At 44.0% G+C, this 21,911-nt stretch overlaps 1 protein-coding gene across 1 annotated transcript in view; it reads right to left on the bottom strand.

The window, feature by feature from the left end:
• Nucleotides 1–21,911, bottom strand: part of ATP8A2 (ATPase phospholipid transporting 8A2) — a 447,047-nt gene that overhangs the window by 351,443 nt on the left and 73,693 nt on the right. Inside the window, exons 3-6 of the mRNA XM_070471693.1 lie at nucleotides 3,804–3,903; nucleotides 3,271–3,369; nucleotides 2,427–2,472; nucleotides 1,720–1,760 (exon numbers count right to left, since the gene is read on the bottom strand). Of these exons, the coding sequence (XP_070327794.1) occupies nucleotides 1,720–1,760; nucleotides 2,427–2,472; nucleotides 3,271–3,369; nucleotides 3,804–3,903 (286 nt within the window). The remainder of the gene's footprint in view (nucleotides 1–1,719; nucleotides 1,761–2,426; nucleotides 2,473–3,270; nucleotides 3,370–3,803; nucleotides 3,904–21,911) is intronic.

The raw sequence follows: 21,911 nt of genomic DNA, 5'->3' as shown, positions 1-21,911 counted from the left end.
GACTCTGTACAACCCCATGGACTGCAGCCCGCCAGGCTCCTCTGTCCATGGGATTCTCCAGGCAAGTATACTGGAGTGGGTTGCCATGCCCTCCCCCAGGGGATCTTCCTTACCCAGGGATCAAACCCATGTCTGTTACATCTAACCTGCATTGGCAGGCAGGTTCTTTACCACTAGCACCATCTGGGAAGTCTGGTCCATGCTAAGAGATCCAATTAAATAAGCACAATGCATTTTTAACTGAAATAAAAATGCATGTGGCAAAGCATATAACAGGTATTTGTTTTGTTTTTTCTCCTCTCTCAGCAAACGTGTGTGGGAAACAGTAACGAGATTTAGGAATCTGAATCCGTCCGCTCCTAGATCCAAAATTCTGAGCTCATCGCTCCAATTTCAAGCAGTGTCGGGAGATCCCAAATTCAAATAATTCTCCACTCTGGCCAGGATGACTGCCTTTCCGGGGAGCGGGTGGGGAGTGGCCAGGATGACTGCCTTTCCGGGGAGCGGGTGGGGAGTGGCAGCAGGGACTTTAGGGAAAGAAAAGCCAATCCTCAGTGCCTGGGAGGTTTTCGAGTTTCTCTAGTACTGGGAGCACTGCCACCCTCTGTGGAGGCAAGAATTTCCAACCACTTGACGGAGGGCCATCCCACTTCCTAATGCGGTCCAAGTGAGATCAGTTAGTATTTACAGGACAGGACCTCTGGGTGTCTACCAGGTTAAGGTGCTCTACCAGGGGCTAATGATCGCCAGCACAAAGTTAAAGGAAAAGAACTACAATGAAGGCCGCATTACCACATCTCCGGCATCCTAGAGACTCACAAGGTTATAGAGACATTTTGAAACGTTGCTTATTAAATGCTTAGCAAGAGAAACTATTATAAGTCACCCTTCTAAAACACAGTCTTCTTCTGAAATGAAGATAGTCAGCTTTGCATCTTGGAATCATGAGTCACACTCCAAGAACATCTTGTGACCGTTAAGCTCCAGTCACAACAGACACTCCTGAAAAAGCCAACTTTAGTAGACATGAAATACCCAGATGGCACAGCAGGTCCTTTCTCAGTCTTCTATTTCTCACTAGCAACAACCAAATCACCAGGCCGTTCTCAAGCCCTGCCAACCCCAACCTCCAGGCGTGTGGATGCAAAGCCTTCTTGCTCTTGTAAAGCTAAAAGCATCAACAACTCTCAGCATCAGGACCAACACAAGACGATTCCAAACCCCGACTCCACCACTTCAAATTTAGTGCTAATCAGTCCCAAACCCTTTCCACCAAAAATGTCAGAAGTGAGAATCTCAAAAGTTAAAAAAAAAAAATCTTAAAAAAATCGAACTGACACTAAGATAGCAAAGAAGACCAGAGGAAAATGTTTCTTGAACTGGGTTTAGAAACTAGAAAATGCTGTGAAATTTCAGAAACATCCATCAAGAGCAATGAATTTCCCAGTTCTGAGCTGACATGAGGGAACACCTAGAAGATCCAGGAACAAAGGATACACATACCCGTTCCAGGGAAGTCTCAGGGAAAACAATATTGCCACACTTACCTGAAATGGACATGGCTGTGTCTTAACACAAACTGTATTCCAAAATCTACAGTAACAATTAATTACAAGTCTCCAAGCCAGTACTTTCTGGCATATCTGCCATCACAATATTGTAAAGTAATTATCCTCCAATTAAAATACATAAATTTTAAAAAATAAAATCAGTCTTTACCTCTTTCCACACAATGGTTTGCCACATACCATTCCTTAACACTGAAAAAGAAAAACAAAACAATGTATTGGTTAATACTGATGATAATCAGAATAAAACCAGCTTTCCAAACTCCAAAAGGCTCCCTTTAAAATTCCACTGATTAATCCCACTACACCATATCCTTAGACATAAAGATGTAACACCACCACTCCCCAAAACAGAGCCCCATCAAGGTACTTACATACCATATATTCAGCAAAGAACACACATAAATACATGTGGACGCAAGGAAGTTGCATCTATGCATATTTAGCCCATGTGAAGTAAAGTACATCTCTGTGCTGCTACAAGATTTTACCAAAGCACACATGCACCCCCTAATAACACAGAGCTACTGTTCTAGAAATGCTAGAATAAGTAGACAGAGGTAGGGAGCAATTACAAAGCCAGAGTATGAATGCTTTGACTTTTTACAGACACAATGTATGTCTCGCTCCTGAAAACTACCATCTTTTCTTAAATTTTACACAAATCCTGTTCAAATCTTAACTATCAGGACTCACCTTCTACTGGGCTCATCTGTCATTTTGCTATTTTTAATGTATTTTATAGATTACTTCCCTCAATTTATCTCAACACCATTAACTACCAATTTAAAATTCCTTAAATGCAAGTCTTGTTCTTAAGTTTTCTAGCAGAAAAAGTGAGTCAGCCTGGAATCTTACCTATGGTTTTCTTTTTGTTAACTGCATTGTCTGCCTTATGTCGCTTCTGTTACAGAAAGGAAAAAAGATGTTAGTTTCAAAAGTTCCAAATGAATAACTGAAACATCAAACAACAAGACTGGGCAAAAGCAGGACAAAGAAGGCAACTGGCAGGAACACTAATGTCCTAAAATTCAGTTCAATGGACAAGGTCACTCACTAAATTCAGAGGCTAACACAGTAACAATAAATGAGGTTTAAATGCCTATATTTTGGCTATAGCAAGTAACAAGCACTTTGAAGTATAAAACTTTTACTCCTAGATTATTTTAGATTGAACAAAAAGAACTATTCTACATGATTACCAACAAACAACGGAGTTCATTTTATTAATAAAGAACTTTATGGATAAAGTACTTTGGCTTTGATTTATATTGCATTGATTCATTTATCTATTTCCAGAAAAAATGTGTGTGCACGTATGGGAGAGAGGGGGAGACAGACAGAGAGGAAGGGGAGAAGAGAGAGCCTGAAAAGAAGACAGAAAACAGAGGAGAGTATGAGCCAGTGAACTTGGAGACACTGACACAAGGATGAGAGGGAGAAGAGTCTTGTAAAAATAACCTCAGTGCTGCTACCCTAGACAACCTGACATCAGTCAACACAGACTGAACTACTTCTGTCCCACTGTATGGGTATTTCAGACATTGTGTGGGCACATTTTCTTCCCCAAGATACCATCACAAGCCTTGAGAGGCTGGTTAGCCTACAGACCAATTTTTCTGCCTGAAAGACTCCAAAGCAACAAGTAAGTTGTAAGATACAGTCAATACAGTGTTGTTATTATCTGAAAGCAAAAACTTACAAAATCTTCTACAATCTCTTTGATGCCTGCGATTGTTAAAATAATGATCAATGGCACCAGGGTGGTGTATCTTCCTGTTGGAGATACATCTGGAATTTGCTGTAAGATAAAGAAACCAAAAGTAGGGACTGGGCACATTAAAATCCTCTCCATGAAAAAGAAAATACAGCACTCACTCCTCACTCTTCTGTAGTTCTGTTTCATTTCTGTTGCAGTGATTACCTTATTTTAAAAACTAGCTAAGTGTGTTACATGTCTTTAAAATTTTACCCGACATCTCTGTGTTTGGAACAAAAACAGGGTTAAAGTGGGACCCTGCAATCATATTTCAATGCCTCTTTTCGCAACTGCAATTCCCTTAAGCAAACACCTAAAGAATTCTACCTTTATGCAAATATCGCATTCATGCAAACAGTGACTGCATGAAGGAAGCAAATTTCATCAAGTATGATAACACTTTCTCAGTTAAGTGACCTTTCAGCAAGAGCTTATTTTGCATGCAATTAAAGCTATGAATTTTAAATAAACGTCACCTGTAATAAGGCAATGAAGAGGAAGAAGGCATTGGCAGCTCTCCTGATCTGCTCGTACAAGAATCGAGGTAGAAACGTCACCACGCTGTACTTGGCCGTGCTGTGAGGGCAAGGGACAACACTGCTATCAGGTATAGACAGAAATTCTACACAATGAAAACAAAGATTCCAAAATTACACGAGTAACTGTAAGAACAAAATATTTCAAAACTCAGGATAAGAACATTGCTATGCTGGCCTGCTCCTACGAAGCTTCATTGTGTAAAAAGACCTTTCCTAAGAAAATCTTCTGATGTGATCTTGGCTTTCAGACTTTGATAGATATCTGTTTGGTTATTGCCACCCAGTGTAAGGGTGTAAGGACATGAACCCACCTTCTGGGAGCCTCGGGCTGTGAACAGAGTGAGCGTGCAAATGATGTTTTTAGAGATAAAGACGTGTCAAAGGTCACAAAACAGAAAGAGGCACACGTTCCCAACGCAGTAAGATATGAATGGAGAGAGGTGAAGCATCACTGAGAAACTCACAATCAGGGGAGAATTATCACCCTGGGATTGGTGATGCACTAGAATTCTCATCACACAGTCGCTGATTCAACGTAGAAAGTCAACTCTGCCAAACATGGTAATGGGTATATGGTTGGCCGTTTAATGTACCTCTCTGGGCACTCACCACAGGCACTTTACGCCACTTCCACACACCCTTCAGTCAGTCATGTTCATTCACATTCCAGCTTCCACGGCCAATGTTCTGTGCTTCCACGTGGTGTCTCCAGGACTAAATGGTCCTACCCATCTTACCCTTCCATGAAGTCTGGTCCAATTCGAAGGCTCTTCCCCCAAGTCACAGTGTGGTGTTTACACCTTTGTTACACAGTCTCTGCTTTGCTTTGTATTATATTTATCTACTCCCAGAATAGACTCTGGGAATAATAAGATTATTTTCTTTATTTAAAAAATAAAGAAATAACAGACCCAAAGTGGAGTCACTAGTGCTCAGCCCACATCTCCAAACCAAGGCTCAATGCCAGATCTAACGGATGAGTTTCAGCCTCTCTCAGGAATGTATTCTCAACCAGTCTGGAGTCACCTGCTGAGCACTCGGGAGTAATCTGCCTGACAGACCCCCATGCTGTCCCCCCAAAGGAAGGTGACCTTGTCCCCAACAACCTATTATTTGCTAGCAGCCTCTTTGCCTGCTCCCATCTGCTTATAAAAATCTTCCACTTTGCACAGCTCTGCAGAGCTCCTTTCTATCTGCTCAGTGGAATGCTGCCCAACTCATGAATCATTGAATAAAGTCAATAAGATCTTTAAAATTTACTCAGTTGAATTTTTTTTAAACAACTTTGACTTCGTATATTCCTGGCACGTAGCAGATAATCAATGAACCATGAAATAATGAAAAGGCCTGAACTAGGGATCTGAGGGATAAAATTAACCATGCCTCCTTTAGCTGCTCAAAGGCTCATCCATAAGAGTACCTGCCTGAGTCCTAGCTCACCTTATGAAGCCAACTCTTCTCTTGTGAAAATCAAGAGATTTTCTAGGTTTAAAATACACTGATGCTGAAGCCGCAACTCCAATACTTTGGCCACCTGATGCAAAGAACTGACTCATTAGAAAAGACCGTGATGCTGGGAAAGATTGAAGGCTGGAGGAGAAGGGAATGACAGAGGATGAGATGGTTGGATGGCATCACCGACTTGATGGACATGAGTTTGAGCAAGTTCCGGGAGTTGGTGATGGACAGGGAAGCCTGGCGTGCTGCAGTCCATGGGGTCACAAAGAGTCGGACACGACTGAACTGAACTGAAAATACACCTCAGTTAGAAGCACCAGACAGAAGAGCCAAGGGCTCAGAAGACAGGCTACCTGAGGCACAGGTACTCCTTAAAGACCCGACAGTGACCAAACCTGGGAGGACAGAAGGAAACATGAAAGCAGACAACTCAAACAGCACAGTAGCCAGAGGCCATCTGACGGAGCTGAGCAGTGGCTCAGTGGGCCATCTGCGGCCACTGCCTCAGGGAAGACCTCGGACCACAGCCTGGGGTTTCATTATACGGTGATTACTGTCATCCTTGAGTTATCTTTAGCCTTCTTCTGCGCAAGGTGCTGTGATATTGTCCTTCATCACAAGAAATATGTATTTGGTTTTCATCCCAGTTTCTGGCACAGAGCTCCCAAAACCCTGGGGACTGCCACATTGTTGAGAGAGAGAGAGATAAAGGTATCTTTTGTTACCTCAATGAGGTGACTCATGGAAAGCCCCTAGGATGCTGGCTGGTTCCCAGAGGAACCAACCACATGATCAGAGGGTTGGAAATTTCAGTCCTGCCCCCTCCTAAGAGAGAAGAGGGACTGGAGATTGATTTCAATCACCAACACCCAATGATTCACTCAACTGTGTGTTTGCAATGAAGCCTCCGTAAGAACCCAAAAGGACAGGCTTTGGAGAGCTGGAGGTCAGAGGGAAGATCTAATGTAGCAATTCAAGTCTGTAGACCATCTGCTGGCAGAATTCCTTCTTCCTCAGTGAGGTGACTCTTTGTTCATTAATGCTGTCAGCTGATCTGACAAGGTCCACCTACATTACCGTGGGTAATCTGCCTTATTCAAAGCCCATCAATTTAAATGTAAACCTAATCCAAAAGGCACCTTGAAAGAAACATCTAGAGACATGTTTGGCCAGATATCCAGGTGCCATGGCCCAGCCAAAATGACATGGAAGATTAACCATCGCATGTATATCCTGATTCAGTGGGGCTTCCCTGGTGGCTCAGATGGTTAAGAATCTGCCTGCAATGCAGGCTACAAGGGTTCCATCCCTGGGTCAGGCAGATTTGCTGGAGAAAGGAATGGCAACCCACTCCAGTATTCTTGCCTGGAGAATTCCATGGACAGAGGAGCCTGGTGGGTTACGGTCCGTGGGGTCACAGAGAGTCAGACATGACTGAGCAACCAACTTCCTGATTCAATAGGTCTGGCATGGGTCTCAGATTTTGCATTTCTAACAAGTTCCCAGGTGAGACCAGAGCTGCTGGTCTGAGGACCACAGTTTGAGTGGCAGCTACCCCTGAGGAGGTAGATGTATTCAAATATCACATTTGAGTTCAGTCCAGCTGAACATTACATGATGTAATGGGATGGGAGATCTTTACCATTGCTGCCCCAGGTGAAGAACACGTACAGGATGACCGGGGTGAAGGAAGAGCTTCCCAACAGAAGAGTCTGTCCACTGGGTGAGCTCACTGACCCCACAACGTTCCCCCTCAGTCTGCAGGCAGCAGCACCCCTGAGAACCTGGCCCAGCGTCGGCTGCCAGCAAATCTCAGGCACTGAGCGAGTCCGCAGGGCCTGGGGCACAGGGAGAAATGACCAGGAGAAAACAGAACTGTACCCTGTCATTCAGTCCATCTAAACACCTGTCAAACCAGTGTTTCCTGAAATCGGGTGACATGAAGAATGACCAGGGGCTTGACAAAAATCCACCCATGCATCCACAGGTATATCCCGAGCCCCATCCATATACCAGGCACGGGGCCAGGCACTGTGGGAAACTGGAGGGTCACAAAAGCATAGTCTCAAGGGAATTACATTCCAGAGGAAAGTGAGATTTAAAAACCAATGCATGGCAGGATAGATGATGATGAATACCATGGAGGGAAACAGACCAGGGATGGAGGGCGGGGGAAGAGGTTGCTTTCAATGATGATAAGAGACCATGTCGCTGAGAAGGTGACCTGTGAGCAAAGGCCTCTCTGGGGACCTGACTCAGCAGGGCCAGAACTTGGCTACATGTGTGGTGGATACACGTCTTGCAGAAACTCTTACAACGTGGCAAGTGTGGGAAACAACCCATCAGAAAATAGGGCCTGGAGAAATGTGTGTCAAGGGCTCCCCACCCATCACACATCATAAGCACTTACAGAATCTGACCTCCAGAAGGCAGCCCCAGGACCAACCCTGAAATGATGTCTGAGTGTGAATTTTCAGCTGGGAGAAAAATTCAAGTTGATTTCCAAAGGCAAATCTAAAAATTCAACAGCTGCTCAAAGTGTAACTTCCCTGAATAACAAGCCTCCAGAAACCCAGGAACCAAACTAGCTTACACTGTACGTGTGAACAGTAAACACACACTGGGGTGTTTTCCTTCTCTGGCCCCACACAAATAAATTTCTTGCATGAGCCTAATATACCCAAACTGTTCGATGTTTACTGGAAGGGAAGAAGCCTGTTTAAACCCCTTCACCCCTTTGAGCTGGCCAGGGGCTCTAACACCCTGTTCTGGTACCCTCCACTCTCCCCAGATCCCTGCAGGAGACCTTTCACCTTTCTGCTCTCACATACTCAATGAGAAAGAAGTTCTGAATTACTGGAAGAAGAAGACATGTCCTCAGTCATTCATGTACTCATAAACAGCTTCATTCATTTACCCCTTCATTCATTTATTCCATTTATTCCATGGAACAGTCCATGCGATGTTCCAGGCCAGAATATTGGAGGGGTAGCCGTTCCCCTTTTCAGGGGGTCTTCCCCACCCAGGGATTGAACCCAGGTCTCCCTCATTGCAGGCAGATTCTTTACCAGATGAGCTACCAGGGAAGCTCAGTAACACTGGAGTGGGTAGCCTATCCCTTCTCCAGCAGATCTCCCAACCCAGGAATCAAACCAGGGTCTCCTGCATTATAGGTGAATTCTTTACCAGCTGAGCTATTAGGAAAGCCCTATCTACCCCTTAAGAGTCCATTATTCTCTAACCCAGATCACTCTATGCAAAGCCCCCAGGAGACCCCCTGCCATTGACTCCTGGTCTCACCACACACCTAGGACTCACCCAGGAGGACATGCCAATGGATGGCCAGGCCCACCGTCCTCTCCCTGGGCTGGGACTCCTGATGTGTTGTCAACCACTCCTCCCAAATTATATTCTGGAAATCTCAAATGCAAAAATCCCTCTTAATCACCAGTGCCCATCCACATGAATATAAGACCACTAGAAAGTTTTACCTCATTTTACTAAACTACTAAAATTTTACCAGTTGCACATCAGAGGTTAATTAACTCATTTCAAAATGTTGACATATTTATTTTCAACACTTCTCTGATTTTTTTGGTCTATAGCTGGGAAACAAGTGCTAAATACTGCCTGGCCTCATTGCCTGGACCAGAATGTAGTCATGAGACCAGCAGTGCTATTAGTGCTATAATTATTTATAGCCTTTATTATAGATCATGCCAGCTGAAAGATCAGCCTAATCTTTATAACACACATTCAATGAGAAAAATGGGCTGAATTTTAATCAGCTTATAAATATACCTTTGAAAATTAGATACCCTCATAATTCCTATTAAACAGCATGAGAGTCTTGTTCCTTTCACATTCTTAATTTGGTTTTCCTTTACTCAATACATTATTCAATGAATAGCTTTGGCTATAAAGCAATTTATTTTGCATAGAAACATGGACTGACAAGAAGATAACAAAGAGAAGATAGCATCTTGAGCATGGTAGTTGCTGCCAAGCAAGTCTTTCAGTGCAGAAAACTCTTAGGTAAGCATTCTCAAAGGTCGGACGTTAGATGCTGATGGCTAACATCTTTAAACGCAGCACCATGAAAGAGTAGGTTAGATTCATCTGCTTTACAAGAAAACGTGTGAACTTTATGATGTAAAATCAAATGGAAAGAAGTTCTGAGACTCATTCAATTTTGCATCACAAATCTCCAAGGACCCTTTTCCATGAGAAGTCTCATCTTCAGTGAAAAAAAAAAAAACAAAAAAACAGCAGATACTTATGAAACTATCTGTCTTGAAGGCAGGTAAGCACAGAAGCAGTCACAGTTAAGGCCCAATCCTACCACTGGGCCACAGAAAGAAAGCAATATGGTTCAGTCCACTGAATTACAACACCCTTGGCCCTTTGCTCAGAATTCAGTATATTCTTTCCAAACCCAGGGCAACAAGCCCTCTCAGAAGGGAAGGATTAAGGCTGCCCTAGATGTCAAACAAGGTGTGACCTGACTCTGAAATTGAGTTATAAAAACAGAAGCATCCAAGTCCACCGTGCATGTCTCTGCCCTCAGCCAAGGAGGCAGTGGTGCTGCAGGTCGCAAGGGGAGGGCACGTGACTCGTCCAAGAGGTAACTTCCCAGTGGGCAGAGTCTGTGAGCTCCAACAGTGAGCGACACCTACCTGGAGACCAGGAGGAGGTGGAATCAGGGTGCAGGGCTCACACAGAAACCTCACCCAGGGCTGGTGTAAAGCAAGTCTGTCTGTCCTTTATCATTGTGTGTACGTGTGTGTGCACGTGTGTGCATGCACGTACTCAGTCAGGTCCAGCTGTTGGTGACCCCATGGACTGTAGCCCTCCAGGCTCCTCTCTCCATGGGATTCTCCAGGCAAGGATACTGGAGTGGGTTGCCATGCCCTCCTCCAGGGGATCTTCCCAACCCAGGGACTGAACCTGCACTTCTTGCGTCTCCTATATTGCAGGCAGATTCTTTACTGAGTCACCTGAAGCTCTAGTTTATTTTTGTCAATTTCGCACATAATTGCCAAACTTAATCCAAATGTTCAATTTTAGTGACAGATTTCTTTTTGGGTTCTGTGCAATTTCTTACATTCACGATGAGTTAAGGATACAACTGGACTTTCCAGAAGTGAATACAACCATGGAGGCGACTGCCTGAGATTTAACACAGAGACATGAGGGGTATCAAGTCTCCACGAGTGGATTCGAGAGCAACAACGGCCCAGTCTCAAGGGGGCCTGGCTTCTGATACCCAACTGTGAAATGGACACACACATGTTATACTTCTGTCTACTCAGGCACCATTAAAATAGTAGGAAAGAATGTCATGTGTTTAAAATTGAGGAATGAAATTATCAGCTAAGGTGATTTTTTCCCCCTGAAATAGACTCCTTTCTGCTTCTGGCATCACCTCTAAGATGCCTTTTGAAAATGAGCTGTGGTTTGAGAGGGATCTACAAAGGTCCGTCTAGTCAAGGCTATGGTTTTTCCAGTGGTCATGTATGGATGTGAGAGTTGGACTACAAGGAAAGCTGAGCACCAAAGAATTGATGCTTTTGAACTGTGGTCTTGGAGAAGACTCTTGAGAGTCCCTTGGACTGCAAGGAGATCCAACCAGTCCATCCTAAAGGAGATCAGTCCTGGGTGTTCATTGGAAGGACTGATGCTGAAGCTGAAACTCCAATACTTTGGCCACCTCATGCGAAGAGTTGACTCATTGGAAAAGACCCTGATGCTGGGAGGGACTGGGGCAGGAGGAGAAAGGGACGACAGAGGATGAGATGGCTGGATGGTATCACTGACTCGATGGACATGAGTTTGAGTAGACTCCAGGAGTTTGTGATGGACAGGGAGGCCTGGCATGCTGTGATTCATGAGGTCACAAAGAGTCGGACACGACTGAGTGACTGAACTGAACTGAATGAACTGAACAGAGGGACTGTGGCCTCCCGGTCCCAAAGAGGATCAACCCAGAGAGAACACACCAAGAAAGACTGCAATTTCAATGAGGCAAAAATTAAAGAGAATATTAAAAGCAGCGAAGGAAAGGCAACTTAAGTTACATACAAGGCAACTCCCATAAGGTGATCGGGTCTTTTCAGCAGAAACTTTGCAGGCCAGAAGGGAGTGACACAATATACTTCAAGGGATGAAAAGGTAAAACCTACAACCAAGACTATTCAATCCAACAAGGCTGAATTCAGATTTGATTCAGAAATCAGAAGTTTTACAGACAAGCAAAACCATGGAGAGTTCAGCACCAAACTAACTTTATAAAAAATTGTAAAAGGAACATTTCTAAGCAGAAAAGGCCACAACCAGAAATATGAAAGTCACCAAAGAAAAAATTATTAGTAAAGGCAAATATGAAGCTGAAGTGCCAGTACTTTGGCCACCTGATGCAAAGAGCCAACTCACTGGAAAAGACCCTGATGCTGGAGAAGATTGAAGGCAGGAGGAGAAGGGGACAACGGAGGATGAGATGGTTGGATGGCATCACTGACTCGATGGACATGAATTTGAGCAAACTCCGGGAGATAGCGAAGGACAAGGAAGTCTGGTATGCTGCAGTCCATGGGGTCGCAAAGAGTCAGACTTGACTGAACAACTGAACAACCACAAAAGGAAAGTACACAGTAAAGGTAATAAATCAGCCATATATAAAGCTAGTAGGAAGGTTAAAAACATTAGTAGTGATGTCTATATCCACAATAATTATTAAGGAATACACAGAAAGATGTAAAATATGTTGTCAAAATAGTTGACCTTAAACAGTACTATACATCAGTTATATCTCAGTACAGATAGAAGAAAAAATAAAAACACTTTAAAAATAAGGTACAGTGAGAGGCTGAAAAATATAAATATATAATGTTCTGATGGAAAAATAAGAATTGATATGTAAAAAAAAGTTCCAGTAGAAAAATAACACAGGAAAAGTAAGTTGTATTAGAAAAGAGACGAACATGATACACTACTTCATGAATTCATCCCAAAGCAAATGAGTTAAATATCCATCTACAAGAGAATTCAGAGAGATTTCTTCTAAATCTAGTTTAGAAACATGGTGGAAACCACCAAAAGAATTAAAAATAGTGGTTGCCTTTGGTGAAGTAAAATCAGAATGGGAGAGATGAGGCTGGAGGTACTGATTTTCATGCTAAGCTTCTATAGCGTTTGAACTTTTACCTGCCTCCATGTATGATTTTATTAATAAACATTTTAAATAAGAATAGTACCCAGATGTAACTGTCAAGGGAACTATCGGTTCTTCTGTTTTAAGCTAATTTCAGGAATGGCTGCATATAAGGAGTTGCTTATTAGAACATGAAATCAGGCTGAACACCTAAGTTATTCACATAGTACCTCCCAGCAGAAAACAATCTATTGACACTCATCTCTGACAGTGATTGCTATGGTCACTCTCTTCTGCCAGCAGCTTCTGGGCCCCTGGTGAGGGATAAAAGGAAGGGAGTTCTAAACTGCCCTCCATGAGCTTAACGAGGAGCAGACATCAGCCCAGAAACCCAGGTACAAGGCGTTTTTCCACTCATCCCTTTGAGAAGAGAGTCTGGCTTTCAGGATGAGAGCCTCAATCCTGTAACTCAGCCCACAGAAGCAACAAGAGCAAAGTTCCTCCCCCTTAAATGGAGATCATTTATTCTGAAGAGTATCGAGCTCTTCCTCAGTTCCCTTGCTTCCTGTCATCCTCTGCCAAATTCTTCGAACATCTTTCTTTCTTCTTCTCAAACCACATCCTTCTCTTCTGAGCCAACAGCCCAAGGGGTCATCTTCCCTGCAAGCTTTTCCCTATGCATGCCTTCCCAACACAATCAGTTCAGCTGCCTGTGTGAATGTGGGTGGGGGGTTGAGGGTGGAGAGAGAAAGCAATTCCATCTGCTCTTAGCGGTGGGCTCTATGAGCCACATCAAAGACCCACTCCCTTAACCACCTGTGCTTTCCTTGCAGGTGGAGAACTCCACGCACCCCGCACACCAGCAACGCAGCGCCCTCTGCTGGCTGGTCATCACAGCGGCGTTTCTGCGGGTAAACCTCACTGCTCCATCCAGCCTGAGCCAGACCTGGGTCCTCAGTCATTTCCTAACAAAGCCTCAGAGAACCAGTATTTAATGAAGAAAGTTCACATTTTATTTAATTTTAATAGTTGGTCCATGTAAATTCACTAGATAAGTCTCTGGAGCGTCCCTTGGACAGCAAGGTGATCAAACCAGTCAATCCTAAATGATATCAACCTTGAGTAAATCACTGCAGATGGTGACTGCACCCATGAAATTAAAAGACACTTGCTCCTTGGAAGAGGTGAGTGAAAAAGCTGGCTTAAAACTCAACATTCAAAAAATTAAGAACATGGCATCCGGTCCCATCACTTCATGGCAAATAGATGGGGAAATAATGGAAACAGTGACAGACTTTATTTTCTTGGGCTCCAAAATCACTGCAGATGGTGACTGCAGCCATAAAATTAAGGCACTTGCTCCTTGGAAGAAAAGCTATGAAAAACCTAGACAGCATATTAAAAAGCAGAAACATTACTTTGCCGACAAAGGTCCGTCTAGTCAAGGCTATGGTTTTTCCAGTGGTCATGTATGGATGTGAGAGTCGGACTATAAGGAAAGCTGAGCACCAAAGAATTGATGCTTTTGAACTGTGGTGTTGGAGAAGACTCTTGAGAGTCCCTTGGGCTACAAGGAGATCCAACCAGTCCATCTTAAAGGAAATCAGTCCTGAATATTCATTGGAAGGACTGATGCTGAAGCTGAAGCTCCAATACTTTGGCCACCTGATGTGGAGAACTGACTCATTGGAAAAGACCCTGATGCTGGGAAAGACTGAAGGCAGGAAAAGAAGCAGGCAGCGGAGGATGAGATGGTTGGATGGCATCACCAACTCAATGGACATGAGTTTGAGCAAACTCTGGGACATAGTGAAGGACAGGGAAGCCTGGTATGCTACAGTCCATGGAGTGGCAAAGAGTCAGAAACAACTGAGCAACTGAACAACAACAATCACTGACTTGTGGCCACTAAATATTTTAAAAATAAACTATTCTAGTTCATTCCTGAATGTGAATTTGTTAGTTGGTCAGTCGCGTCCAACTCTCTGCGACCCTACGGACTGCGGCCCACCAGGCTCCTCTGTCTATGGGATTTCCCAGGCAGGAATACTGGAGTGGTTTGTCATTTCCTTCTCTAAGGGGTCTTTCTGAACCAGGGATCGAACCTGGGTCTCCTGCATTGCAGGCAGATTCTTTACCATCTGAGCTCTAAGTAATCCTAAAATTTTTTCTCACCTTTTCATTTAATTTACTCATTTAAATATTCAGACCCAGATTTTGTGGGATTGAGAATATGATTTGTATATAAGAGGCATACAACTTGAGAATCTCAGTTTTTTAAAAAAAACACAAAATCACCAGAACAAAACAAAGTACAAAAGTGAATACTTATTTAGAATGAGGGGGGAAAAGAATTACCAAATAATTCATGAAAGCTGGTATATAACTACACTAACATCCAGAAAACAATAATTTTTATTAAATATGTGGTATTCTATAAAACTTTTCCCCATATTTCATTGCTTAAATTGATTCTCACACAACAATTTTGTAACAGTTTTTATAGAAAAAAATATAAAAAGAATTCATTCTTTCCTCTTATATGGTTATTTTTCATTGATCTTTCGGTAATGTTTCTTTCAATGTCATAATTCATGAACAGCTGTGCCATGTAAATTTTTATGGTTGGTGTCAAATCGAGAGATATTTCCATCAAATTTCTTCTAGAAATTTGGATGTGGACAGAATGTGTCCAAAAGAAAAAACGGGAAGACAGAGGTGACTGCTTTTCAAAACAATTATAAAAATGTCAAAAGCTTCAGATCAGATTTTGTCCTTCTGTTTTCAGTTTTCTAAACACATATGAAGGTCCTCTGAACACCAGAAAAGCAAAGCTCTTCTAAAAGCCCACGGGTACCAGAGTCCCTGGCCCTCGAAAAATGAAAACAAAGAAACAAACACAGTCTGCGTCCTCCCTGTTCTCTTGTCACACCCGCCTCTCCCATCCGTCTCTGCCAGACCAGCCTCCATACCCTCTGCAGCAGCGGTTTGGTTCCCAGGAAACCTAATTAAATATTTATTCATGTTTCAACCCTCTGCAGCGGCAGGAAGAGCAAAGCTTCCCCCACCCACAAAGCCCCTCGGAGCCGGTCGCTACCACACCTGGAAGTCACTACTGCCTCAGAGCCAGGCTGGTCTCTTTACTTCATTTCAGCTTTCTTTCTCAACAAAGGTTTAAAAAACACTAATCCATGTTACTCCAGGAAGCAAAGCCCAGCAGACCCTCCACTGTGCAGTGACCCACGTGTCTCCCTGGGTTCTCTGGGCCCCTCTGGAGGGGACAGCCCCCTCCCCAGCCTCCGGGGCCCTGCTCATGCCCCTCCCCCTCCCCACCAGCCCCGCCCCTGCCCTTCCCCTCCCCACCAGCCCCGCCCCTGTCCCCCCTCCCCACCAGCCCCGCCCCTTCCTCGGAGGCTGTGCCCCGCCCCCGACCACGGGGGTAACTAGACTTGTTTCACCTGGATCTCCAGCTCACCGGCTGCCCCAGCTCCTCAAGCTCCGCCCTCCCCATCCTCCCTTGGGAAGGGATGGCTCTCCCATCCTGTCCAAGTCCACGGTTGTCCGCTTAACCCCAGTGCCTCCTCCAGGACTGGGTACCATCAGAAGTGTCAACATCTCTGCTCTCCTCTCCTCTCCCTCACTGCTTACCCCTTAGACTATGAACAGGCTCAAAACTCTGCGGCAAGATCTATTTTGATCTAAAATCCCTTCAGATCTTCTCCCTTTCATCAACCTCTCTTCATCGACTTATCCCAGAGGAAGGGGCTCCTGCCCACCTCCCTCCCCAGAGGGCCTCCTCCCTGGGGACCACCTTCCCTCCTTCACTGATGGGCACTTAAATGGGACCCTCTCTTGCTCAACGTCCTTGAGTATCTCTCCACTCACTTCCACATCTCAGACTGCCACCAGGGTGCACATAGTCACCAAGTCCACCTCCAGCCCTGACCTCTACCATAAAAGCCCTCCTTGGACCAGCATGTTCTGGGTTCACCTGCCTGCCCATCCCAGACTTGCCAGGTCAGTGCTGATGGTCCAAGCTGATGGCTCTGCCTCCCATTTCTAACTTGGTTAGTACTTTCATGATGAGCATCCACAACCACACTTGAGAGTCCAGAAAAAAACAAGAAAACAAAGAGACCAAACAAACAACAGAGAGGTCAAGTGTCCCTCTGTGAGGAGTCTGTCACTGAGAAAAAGTAAAAACGAGTTCACAAGCAACAACACAAACATGAGCAAAAAGAAAGCAAAGGCTGTTCTGTTCCACCAAAATCAAGTCTGAGGCCAGAACAATCAATATGCATAAAGCTGTGGGCTTCCTAGATGGCCCAGAAGGTAAAAGAATCCACGGGTAATGCAAGAGACCCAGGTATGATCCCTGGGCCAGGAAGATCCCCCTGGAGAAGGGCATGGCGACCCACTCCAGAATTCTTGTCTGGAGAGTCCCATGGACAGAAGAGCCTGGCGGGCTACAGTCCAGGGGGTCACAGTCAGGCACGACTAAGCGACAAACACTTCAGAAATACCAATTAGAGCCAAGTCACCACCAGCATGGTAAATTCTAGGTACTGACACAGTGTGAAGCAAGTCAAGCAAAAATCCTGAGCACATGGACCAAAAAATCTGTGACAAGAGGAGACTGATGATATTGTCAGACTAACTGGATAGGTAAGAACATAGAATGTCATGTAAAACAGTGGTCCCCAACCTTTTTGGCACCAGGAACCAGTTGTGTGGAAGACAATTTTTCCACGGGTTGGGGTGGGGGAAGGTTTCGTGTTGATTCAAGCACATTACATTTACCAAGCACTTTGTTTCTATTATTATTACATTGGCTCCACCTCAGATCATCAGGCATCAGATCCTGGAGGCTGGGGACCCCTGATGTGAAAGTGTGAACAAAGGAACTCCAGGACCTACAGAGAATCTATTTCCTCCCAAGTGCAAAGGGAGACCTAGGCACACCTCTCTCTCCTAGTCTGAGGGAACAAGAAGGAATCCACAACATGCCCATGGGCCACCTGCAACGTCTGCCAACCAGTAAGAGAAACCGATCCCACCCACCTCCAGTGCTAAGGATGGCAGGTGTGGGGGGGTCACAGCAGAAACGGGTTCACAGGTCACACCAAACCTGTTCCCCCTGCGCCAGGCCACGGGCTTTGCATCGAGTCACCACAGATCACAAGTGAAATAGACCTTGAAAGATCTCCTTCCAGCCCCTCATTTAACACAGGAGGAGACTAAGGCCCGGAAGACAGAGCGCTGTGGCCAACTATACCTGCCCAGGTGCAGAAGATGGGGTCCACGGTCAAGGACAGCGAGAGACCAGGACCGGGCCAGGCCAGCCTGCATCCGGTGTGTTACACCCAAAGGACACAGGGTTTACCAATCCCCTCCTCTGTGTTGAAAACTTACTTTCATAACAATCATGAAATTAAAACATACAAAATGGACCAGGAAACATTGTTGTGATCAAGTTTTATCTAATCATGGCCAATTATGGTACTAAAATGATAGTACCAAAAAAGCACACCTATTCATTCAATCATTTTTGTATCTATGTAGCAGCTTGAACTTGGATCTCTCAGTTACAGGCTGCTACAATATTTACGTCCATAATTGTCAACTAATTCACAGGCAAAATTTAAGAAAACTGGAATGTCTGCAGAAAATGTAATTTAGACAACTGCTAAATCATACCACTAATGTTAGGTTTTTATTTTCTTGATTTGGTCTCCAAATTTGCAAACAATGAATAATTATGAAAAAATTTCAGCTGTAAGGTTTTTATTTAGTCTGTATGCAGTAGATGGGGGCCAGAGGGTTGCCTGGGACTGTCCCTAGTCGATCCCCATGTCAAAGATAATAAAGTAATTAAAAAATATGTTAGCTTAGAACATATATGTGCATGCATTTTACACATATGTTGGGTTAGCCAAAAAAGTTCACTCAGCTTTTTCTATAACATTTTATGGAAAAGCCCAAACAAACTTTTTGGCCAATCTGGCCCCAAACAATCTTTATAGCTAAATAATCATCACTGCAAGAGAGTCCAAAACTCAGTACTTGCGTGCAGTTTCAAAAATGACAAAGTGATCTCTGTCCATTTTCAAGGCAAACCACTCAATATCACAGTAATCCAAGTCTATGCCCCAACCAGTAATGCTGAAGAAGCTGAACAGTTCTATGATAACCTACAAGATTTTCTAGAACTAACGCCAAAAAAAAAAAAAAGTCTTTTTCATCATAGGGGACTGGAATGCAAAAGTAGGAAGTCAAGAGATATCTGTAGTAACAGGCAAGTTTGGGCTTGGAGTACAAAATGAAGCAGGGCAAAGGCTAACAGAATTTTGCCAAGAGATAGCACTGGTCATAGCAAACACCCTCTTTCAACAGCACAAAAGATGACACATGGACATCACCAGATGGTCAACACCAAAATCAGATTGATTATATTCTTTGCAGCCAAAGTTGGAGAAGCTCTATACAGTCAGCAAAAACAAGACCGGGAGATGACTGTGGCTCATATCATGAACTCCTTATTGCCAAATTCAGACTTAAATTGAAGAAAGTAGGGAAAACCACTAGACCATTCAGGTATGACCTAAATCAAATCCCTTATGATTATACAGTGGTAGTGACAAATAGATTCAAGGGATTAGATCTGTTAGACAGAGTGCCTGAGGAACTATGGATGGAGGTTTGTGACATTGTACAGAAGGCAGTGATCGAGACCATCCCCAAGAAAATGAAATGCAAAAAAGGAAAATGGCTGTCTGAGGAAGCCTTACAAATAGCTGTGAAGAGAAGCGAAAAGCAAAGGAGAAGAGGAAAGATATACCCATTTGAATGCAGAGTTCCAAAGAATAGCAAGGAGACGTAAGAAAGCCTTCCTCAAAATAAAAAAAGAAAAAGAAAAGAAAGCCTTCCTCAGTGATCAAGGCAAAGAAATAAAGGGAAAAAATAGGATGGGAAACACTAGAGATCTCTTAAGAAAATTAGAGATACCAAGGGAACATTTCATGCAAAGATGGGCTCAATAAAGCACAGAAATAGTATGGACCTAACAGAAGCAGAAGATATTAAGAAGAGGTGGCAAGATTCACAGAAGAACTATACAAAAAAAGATCTTCATGACCCAGATAATCACAATGGTGTGATCACTCACCTAGAGAAAGACATCCTGGAATGCAAAGTCAAGTGGGCCTTAGGAAGCATCACTACAAACAAAGCTAGTGGAGGTGATGGAATTCCAGTCGAGCTATTTCAAATCCTAAAAGATGATGCTGTGCAAGTGCTGCACTCAATATGCCAGCAAATTTGGAAAACTCAGCAGTGGCCACAGGACTAGAAAAGGTCAGTTTTCATTCCAATCCTGAAGAAAGGCAATGCCAAAGAATGTTCAAACTACCACACAATTGCACTCATCTCACACGCTAGTAAAGTGATGCTCAAAATTCTCCACGCTAGGCTTCAACAGTATGTGAACAAAAAACTTCCAGATGTTCAAGCTGAATTTAGAAAAGTCAGAGGAACCAGAGACCAAATTGCCAACATCTGTTGGATCATCGAAAAAGCAAGAGAGTTCCAGAAAAACATCTATTTCTGTTTTATTGACTATGCCAAAGCCTTTGACTGTGTGAATCACAACAAACTGTGGGAAATTCTTAAAGAGATGGAATACCAGACCACCTGACCTGCCTCCTAAGAAATCTGTATGCAGGTCAAGAAGAAACAGTTAGAACCGGACATGGAACAACATACTGGTTCCAAATTGGGAAAGGAGTAGTCAAGGCTGTATATTGTCATCCTGCTTATTTAACTTATATGCAAAGTGAAAAGTGAAAGTGAAAGTGAAATCGCTCAGTTGTGTCCAGCTCTTTGTGACCCCATGGACTGTAGCCTACCAGGGTCCTCTGTCCATGGGGTTCTCCAGGCAAGAATACTGGAGTGGGCTGCCATTTCCTTCTCCAGGGGATCTTCCCAACCCAGGGATCAAACCCAGGTCTCCCTCATTGCAGGCAGACGCTTTACCCTCTGAACCACAGGGAAGCCCCAATATGCAGAGTACAACATGTGAAATGCCAGGCTGGATGAAGCACAAGCTGGAATCAAGACTGTCAGGAGAAATATCAATAATCTCAGATATGCAGATGACACCACCCTTATGGCAGAAGGTAAAGCAGAACTGAAGAGCCTCTTGATGAAAGTAAAAAAGGTGAGTGAAAAAGCTGGCTTAAAACTCAACATTCAAAAAACTGAGAACATAGCAGTCAATCCCATCACTTCATGGCAAATAGATGGGGAAATAATGGAAACAGTGACAGATTTTATTTTCTTGGGCTCCAAAAATCACTGCAGATGGTGACTGCAGCCATAAAATTAAGATGCTTGCTCCTTGGAAGACAAGCTATGAAAAACCTAGACAGCATATTAAAAAGCAGAGACATTACTTTGCCAATTTGTCTATCCAGTCAAAGCTATGGTTTTTCCAGTAGTCATGTATGGATGTGAGAGTTGGATTATAAGAAAAGCTGAGCGCTGAAGAATTGATGCTTTTGAACTGTGGTGTTGGAAAAGACTCTTGAGAGTCCCTTGGACTGCAAGGAGATCCAACCAGTCAATCCTAAAGGAAATCAGTCCTGAATATTCATTGGAAGGACTGATGAATGAAGGAAGCTGAAACTCCAATACTTAGGCCACCTGATGTGAAGAACTGACTCATTGGAAAAGACCCTGATGCTGGGAAAGATTGAAGGCAGGAGGAGAAGAGGATGACAGAGGATGAGATGATTGGATGGTATCATCGACTCAATGGACATGAGTTTGAACAAGCTCCAAGAGTGGTGATGGACGGGGAAGCCTGGCGTGCTGCAGTCCATGGGGTCGCAAAGAGTCAGACATGACTGAGTGACTGAACTGAATTGAACCTAATCATCACTGCAATTGTTTAGACCTTAGTTCAACTGAAGACTTCTTCAGGGAGGAGTATTTTTATTGCCAACACTGCTGACCACTGCTGGTGCACGAGACAATGCATAGCAGACAGACTTTTAGTCGGTTTTACTGTTTGCATCTCAGGCACATCTGCATCTCCTTAGTCCTCCATGGACTGTTTGGCTCAGGTGAGTTACAGACCCTTTCCTTGCAGGTCTTCCTGTGAAGTGGGGATCCCAGCTCTGCCTTGCCCACACTTCCCACCCAGCCTCTCCTTGGGATGAAGGCTTGGACGTGGGAACCTAGCCCCCTTGCCTATGCGCAGTCTATACCCCAAGGAGAGCCTAAAAGGAAGGCGCAAAAGTTACAACAGCCATGAAGGCTGATCTGAGTCTCCAGCTCCTAGAACTCCTCTGCTAAGGGGCTGAGGGTTTGAGCCAGAAAGCAGAGGACAACTAGCTTTGGGGGGTTGACTCTGTTTGATAAACAATTGAGTAGGACTC

Source organism: Odocoileus virginianus, chromosome 8 (assembly GCF_023699985.2).
Source record: "Odocoileus virginianus isolate 20LAN1187 ecotype Illinois chromosome 8, Ovbor_1.2, whole genome shotgun sequence".
Taxonomy (NCBI): Eukaryota; Metazoa; Chordata; class Mammalia; order Artiodactyla; family Cervidae; genus Odocoileus; species Odocoileus virginianus.
The sequence above is the reverse complement of the archived record's forward strand: the minus strand, read 5'-3'. Positions and strand labels throughout refer to the sequence as shown.